Source organism: Siphateles boraxobius, unplaced genomic scaffold, assembly GCF_051911475.1.
Source record: "Siphateles boraxobius isolate OS27281-9 unplaced genomic scaffold, OSU_SipBor_1 383, whole genome shotgun sequence".
NCBI lineage: Eukaryota > Metazoa > Chordata > Actinopteri > Cypriniformes > Leuciscidae > Siphateles > Siphateles boraxobius.
This window is the reverse complement of record NW_027509012.1, coordinates 92,501-100,000: the sequence shown is the minus strand read 5'-3', so window position 1 is coordinate 100,000 and position 7,500 is coordinate 92,501. Positions and strand designations below refer to the sequence as shown.

Genomic DNA, 7,500 nt, shown 5'->3' with positions numbered 1-7,500 from the left:
AAGCGTGTTCAGGCATGCATGTGACCCGTGTAGCGCTTCAGTCGAGCCCCTTTGGCAGATGATTTAGCTTGTTTTAAGCAAATACTCACTTAATTTAAGATATAATTTCTTATGTCATTTTACTCATCTAGTAATTGCTTCTTGATTTAAGAATTTTTAGATATTTGTCCTGGAAATGAGACACAAATAGTGAGTGAGAACGGCATGTTTAGCAGAGTGTCCAGCCGAGCTCAGAGCGAGGGCGGAGGAGCGGCGGTGTTTAACACACACTCTTCTCGCTGGGTTTCTGTGAGCGACAGTCATGCCTGTACGAGCGCATGGCGGTGTTCAACACACACTGTTCTCGCTGGGTTTCTGTGAGCGACAGTCATGCCTGTACGAGCGCATGGCGGTGTTCAACACACACTCTTCTCGCTGGGTTTCTGTGAGCGACAGTCATGCCTGTACGAGCGCATTAGTCCGGCAGGAGAGACACGGCTCTGACCTTTAGCTCCATCTCAGATTCTCCTTAACACATTATTATTCCGTTGCATCTGCTAGTCAGCGCTTATATTTAGCAACTTGTCCTTTTAGCTGCACTGCAAAAAATGCTTTTCTTACTTAGTATTTTTGTCTTGTTTCCAGTCCAAATATCTAAAAATTCTTATTTACTAGATACGTAAAATGATGACATAAGAAATTCCTTATTTTTTTTCTGATACATTTTTTTTCATTAAGTGCTTAAATCAAGCAAAATTATCTGCCAACAGGTTAAGAAAAATAATCTTGTTTTTAAAGATTTTTAAAGATAATTTTTCTTGTTTTGCATTTGAATTAAGATTATTTTTCTAACCCCATTGGCAGATAATTTAGCTTGTTTTAAGTAAAAACTCACTTAATTTTTTTTTGTTTTACCAGAAAACAAGATATAATTTCTTATGTCATTTTACTCATCTAGTAAATGCATCTTGATTTGGACTGGAAACAAGACAAAGCTACTGCGTAAGAAAAGCGTGTGTTGCTGGAGTGTGTAGCTGTGCTCAGGTTGTGTGTGTGTTGGCTGTGATTGTTACCCCGCTGTCCTCTGTTTCCCTCTCTGTGCTCCAGTCCGCCGAGTTCCCCCCCGCTTCACCATCCTCCCCAGCAGCCACGAGATCATGCCGGGCGGCAGCGTGAACATCACCTGTGTCGCGGTCGGCTCCCCCATGCCTTACGTGAAGTGGATGCTGAACTCCGAGGACCTGACGCCGGAGGACGAGATGCCCGTGGGCCGGAACGTGCTGGAGCTGAACGGCGTGCGAGAGTCGGCTAACTACACCTGCGTCGCCATGAGCAGCCTGGGCATCATCGAGGCCGTGGCGCAAGTCATCGTCAAGTGTAAGGAAAGACGTAACGTTGTACAGACAAATCCAGGGCTTATGTAGATTTTAGGGTTTGTGATGTCACTAACCCGTGAAGAAGATCATTGTAGTTCCGATCAGCCGTTTGTTGTAGTCCTTAAAAAGCCTCTCGCTCTCAGCTTTACCCAGAGCTCCTGGCACCCCCATCGTCACGGAGACGACCCCCACCAGCGTCACCATCACCTGGGACTCTGGTAACCCCGACCCCGTCTCCTATTACATCATCCAGTACCGCGCCAAATCCCCGGACAGCAAGTTCGAGACGGTGGACTCCATCACCACGACCCGCTACAGCATCGGCGGCCTGTACCCCAACACCGAGTACGAGATCCGCGTGTCAGCCGTCAACACCATTGGCCAGGGTCCGCCCAGCAGCCGTGTGGAGGCCCGAACCGGAGAGCAAGCGCCCGCCAGCCCGCCCAGGAGCATCCAGGCATCTGCAATTATTACATTCCTTAAACTAATACATTTTTAGCTAACTGGGATTTTGTATATGTACATTTCTGGAATACATACAGATCACTCTAAATTGTAATATGGACTGTACACTGCATAAATAAATGTCTAATTTTTCTTATTTTTTTTGTCTTGTTTCCAGTCCAAATATCTAAAAATTCTTCTAGATGAGTAATTAAATTTTTTAAATAATGCTAATTAAAACAGAACCAAGATTATTTTTCTTACCCCATTTGCAGATAATTTAGCTTGTTTTAAACAAAAACTCACTTTTTATTTATTTGCCCAGAAAACAAGACTCAATATCTTATGTCATTTTACTCATCTAGTAAATGCATATTGATTTAAGAAATGTTTGATATTTGGACGGAAAACAAGACAGAAATACTGAGTAAGAAAAGTTTTTTTTGCAATGAGCTCCTTTGTAATGATGTGTATTGCGAAAAGCGCTATACAAATAAACGTGAATTGAATTGAATCCAGGCACGCATCATATCCCAGAACGCAGTGATGGTGCGCTGGGACGAGCCGGAGGAGCCCAACGGGTTGATCAAGGGCTATCGGGTGTATTACACCATGGATCCCTCGCAGCCGATGAGCAACTGGCAGATCCACAACGTTCAGGACAGCACGATCACGACCATCCACAGCCTCGTGCCGTCCGAGACCTACACCGTCCGTGTGCTGGCGTTCACATCTGTGGGAGATGGACCCTTCTCCGACCCTGTTCACGTCAAAGTGAGGCCTGGAGGTGAGCAGATCAACCCTAAAGGCTGTTCACACCAAGAACGATAGCCATAACGATAACTATATTTGACGAACGATAACTAGAATGATAGCATAGCGATAACTATATTTGACGAACGATAACTGGAATGATAGCAATAACGATAACTATATTTGACGAACGATAACTGGAATGATAGCCATAACAATAACTATATTTGACGAAGGATAACTAGAATGATAGCCTTAATGATAACTATATTTGACGAAGGATAACTAGAATGATAGCCATAAGGATAACTATATTTGACAAAGGATAACTAGAATGATAGCTATAACGATAACTATATTTGACGAAGGATAACTAGAATGATAGCCATAACGATAACTATATTTGACGAAGGATAACTGGAATGATAGCCATAACAATAACTATATTTGACGTAGGATAACTAGAATGATAGCCATAACGATAACTATATTTGACGAACGATAACTAGAATGATAGCCATAACGATAACTATATTTGACGAAGGATAACTGGAATGATAGCCATAACAATAACTATATTTGACGTAGGATAACTAGAATGATAGCCATAACAATAACTATATTTGACGAACGATAACTAGAATGATAGCATAGCGATAACTATATTTGACGACTGATAACTGGAATGATAGCCATAACGATAACTATATTTGACGTAGGATAACTAGAATGATAGCCATAACGATAACTATATTTGACGAAGGATAACTGGAATGATAGCCATAACAATAACTATATTTGACGTAGGATAACTAGAATGATAGCCATAACGATAACTATATTTGACGAAGGATAACTGGAATGATAGCCATAACAATAACTATATTTGACGTAGGATAACTAGAATGATAGCCATAACGATAACTATATTTGACGAAGGATAACTAGAATGATAGCCATAACGATAACTATATTTGACGAAGGATAACTGGAATGATAGCCATAACAATAACTATATTTGACGTAGGATAACTAGAATGATAGCCATAACGATAACTATATTTGACGAACGATAACTAGAATGATAGCCATAACGATAACTATATTTGACGAAGGATAACTGGAATGATAGCCATAACAATAACTTTATTTGACGTAGGATAACTAGAATGATAGCCATAACGATAACTATATTTGACGAACGATAACTAGAATGATAGCATAGCGATAACTATATTTGACGACTGATAACTGGAATGATAGCCATAACGATAAATATATTTGACGAACGATAACTAGAATGATAGCCTTAACGATAACTATATTTGACGAACGATAACTAGAATGATAACCATAACGATAACTATATTTGACGAACGATAACTAGAATGATAGCATAGCGATAACTATATTTGACGAACGATAACTAGAATGATAACCATAACGATAACTATATTAGACGTAGGATAACTAGAATGATAGCCATAACGATAAATATATTTGACGAACGATAACTAGAATGATAGCCATAACGATAACTATATTTGACGAACGATAACTAGAATGATAACCATAACGATAACTATATTAGACGTAGGATAACTAGAATGATAGCCATAACGATAAATATATTTGACGAACGATAACTAGAATGATAGCCTTAACGATAACTATATTTGACGAACGATAACTAGAATGATAGCCATAACGATAACTATATTTGACGAACGATAACTAGAATGATAGCATAGCGATAACTATATTTGACGACTGATAACTGGAATGATAGCCATAACGATAACTATATTTGACGAACGATAACTAGAATGATAGCAATAACGATAACTATATTTGACGAACGATAACTGGAATGATAGCCATAACGATAACTATATTTGACGTACGATAACTAGAATGATAGCCTTAATGATAACTTTATTTGACGAACGATAACTAGAATGATAGCCATAACGATAACTATATTTGACGAAGGATAACTAGAATGATAGCCATAACGATAACTATATTTGACGAACAATAACTAGAATGATAGCATAGCGATAACTATATTTGACGACTGATAACTGGAATGATAGCCATAACGATAACTATATTTGACGTACGATAACTAGAATGATAGCCTTAATGATAACTATATTTGACGAACTATAACTAGAATGATAGCCATAACGATAACTATATTTGACGAACGATAACTAGAATGATAGCCTTAATGATAACTATATTTTCCGTACGATAACTAGAATGATAGCCATAACGATAACTATATTAGACGTAGGATAACTAGAATGATAGCCATAACGATAAATATATTTGACGAACGATAACTAGAATGATAGCCTTAACGATAACTATATTTGACGAACGATAACTAGAATGATAGCCATAACGATAACTATATTTGACGAACGATAACTGGAATGATAGCCTTAACGATAACTATATTTGACGAACGATAACTAGAATGATAGCCATAACGATAAATATATTTGACGAACGATAACTAGAATGATAGCCTTAACGATAACTATATTTGACGAACGATAACTAGAATGATAGCAATAACGATAACTATATTTGACGAACGATAACTGGAATGATAGCCATAACGTTAACTATATTTGACGTACGATAACTAGAATGATAGCCTTAATGATAACTTTATTTGACGAACGATAACTAGAATGATAGCCATAACGATAACTATATTTGACGAAGGATAACTAGAATGATAGCCATAACGATAACTATATTTGACGAACAATAACTAGAATGATAGCATAGCGATAACTATATTTGACGACTGATAACTGGAATGATAGCCATAACGATAACTATATTTGACGTACGATAACTAGAATGATAGCCTTAATGATAACTATATTTGACGAACTATAACTAGAATGATAGCCATAACGATAACTATATTTGACGAACGATAACTAGAATGATAGCCTTAATGATAACTATATTTGACGTACGATAACTAGAATGATAGCCATAACGATAACTATATTAGACGTAGGATAACTGGAATGATAGCATAACGATAACTATATTTGACGAACGATAACTAGAATGATAGCCTTAATGATAACTATATTTGACGTACGATAACTAGAATGATAGCCATAACGATAACTATATTAGACGTAGGATAACTAGAATGATAGCCATAACGATAAATATATTTGACGAACGATAACTAGAATGATAGCCTTAACGATAACTATATTTGACGAACGATAACTAGAATGATAGCCATAACGATAACTATATTTGACGAACGATAACTAGAATGATAGCATAGCGATAACTATATTTGACGACTGATAACTGGAATGATAGCAATAACGATAACTATATTTGACGAACGATAACTGGAATGATAGCCATAACGATAACTATATTTGACGTACGATAACTAGAATGATAGCCTTAATGATAACTATATTTGACGAACGATAACTAGAATGATAGCCATAACAATAACTATATTAGACGTAGGATAACTAGAATGATAGCCATAACGATAAATATATTTGACAAACGATAACTAGAATGATAGCCATAACGATAACTATATTTGACAAACGATAACTTGAATGATAGCCATAACACTAACTATATTTGACGAACGATAACTAGAATGATAGCCATAACGATAACTATATTTGACGAAGGATAACTAGAATGATAGCCATAACGATAGCTATATTTGACGTACGATAACTAGAATGATAGCCATAACGATAACTATATTTGACGAACGATAACTAGAATGATAGCTATAACGATAACTATATTTGACGAACGATAACTAGAATGATAGCCATAACGATAACTATATTTGACGTACGATAACTAGAATGATAGCCATAACGATAACTATATTTGACGAACGATAACTAGAATGATAGCTATAACGATAACTATATTTGACGAACGATAACTAGAATGATAGCATAGCGATAACTATATTTGACGAACGATAACTGGAATGATAGCATAGCGATAACTATATTTGACGAAGGATAACTAGAATGATAGCCAGAACGATAACTATATTTGACGAAGGATAACTAGAATGATAGCCATAACGATAACTATATTTGACGAACGATAACGGTCTGTTTATTCTGAGTGGTTTCAAAGTGCTTTCCTTTGGCTCAAACAGTAGAGCATTGGCGCTTGCAACACTAAGGTCATTGGTTCGATTCCCTGGGAAAGCAAGAACTGATAAGAATGTAAATGCATAAATGTAAATGTAAAGTGTGTACAATGTCATTGAACATGTTTCTGCTGTTCTTGTTGGCTTTGACCAGTAGATGTCCTCAGCATATGCTGTGTTAGAGTGAAGCTAGTGTAGTCGATATAATAATCCAAAAGTGAATTTAGCTTATGTAGTCAATATAGTGGAATAAAAACAACACCTAGTCTTTTTCACTGCAACTTCTGGGGAAGCAAGACGATGTTGTGTAAACGAGCGCTGGACACCAGAGGCAATACTTCTGTTTGTTCAGAGGGTATGAACGATTGTTTTCCATATCCATTTTCTTGAAAAGAGGCTTGACTTGGACCTCGGCGATTAACTTCTCCGCAATGTCGTCTGCCATTTTAAATGCGCGAGCCCTTTAAATTAGAATGGATTCTGATTGGCTGTCAGTTTTATCCTTCAACAGCTGGAACAAACAATCATTCCGAAAGTGATCCAAACGATATCGTTTCTCCATATCGTTATCGTTATAGTTGTGGTGTGAACTGTATACTCTGCTATTGTTTAATATTGAGGACGATTTTTAGAACTATATCTTTATCATCATCTTAACCGTTATCGTCCTTGGTGTGAACGGGCCTTAACCCTTTGAGTTAAAGTTACTCCCCATCACACGGTTTCCTATTGGAATGACTGTGCCGGTAAATGTGA

At 37.1% G+C, this 7,500-nt stretch overlaps 1 protein-coding gene across 1 annotated transcript in view; it reads left to right on the top strand.

Moving 5' to 3' along the window:
* Window positions 1–7,500, top strand: part of LOC143703211 (receptor-type tyrosine-protein phosphatase S-like) — a 100,357-nt gene that overhangs the window by 37,870 nt on the left and 54,987 nt on the right. Inside the window, exons 7-9 of the mRNA XM_077197265.1 lie at window positions 1,087–1,356; window positions 1,499–1,812; window positions 2,319–2,586. Coding sequence (XP_077053380.1) covers window positions 1,087–1,356; window positions 1,499–1,812; window positions 2,319–2,586 — 852 coding nt within the window. The remainder of the gene's footprint in view (window positions 1–1,086; window positions 1,357–1,498; window positions 1,813–2,318; window positions 2,587–7,500) is intronic.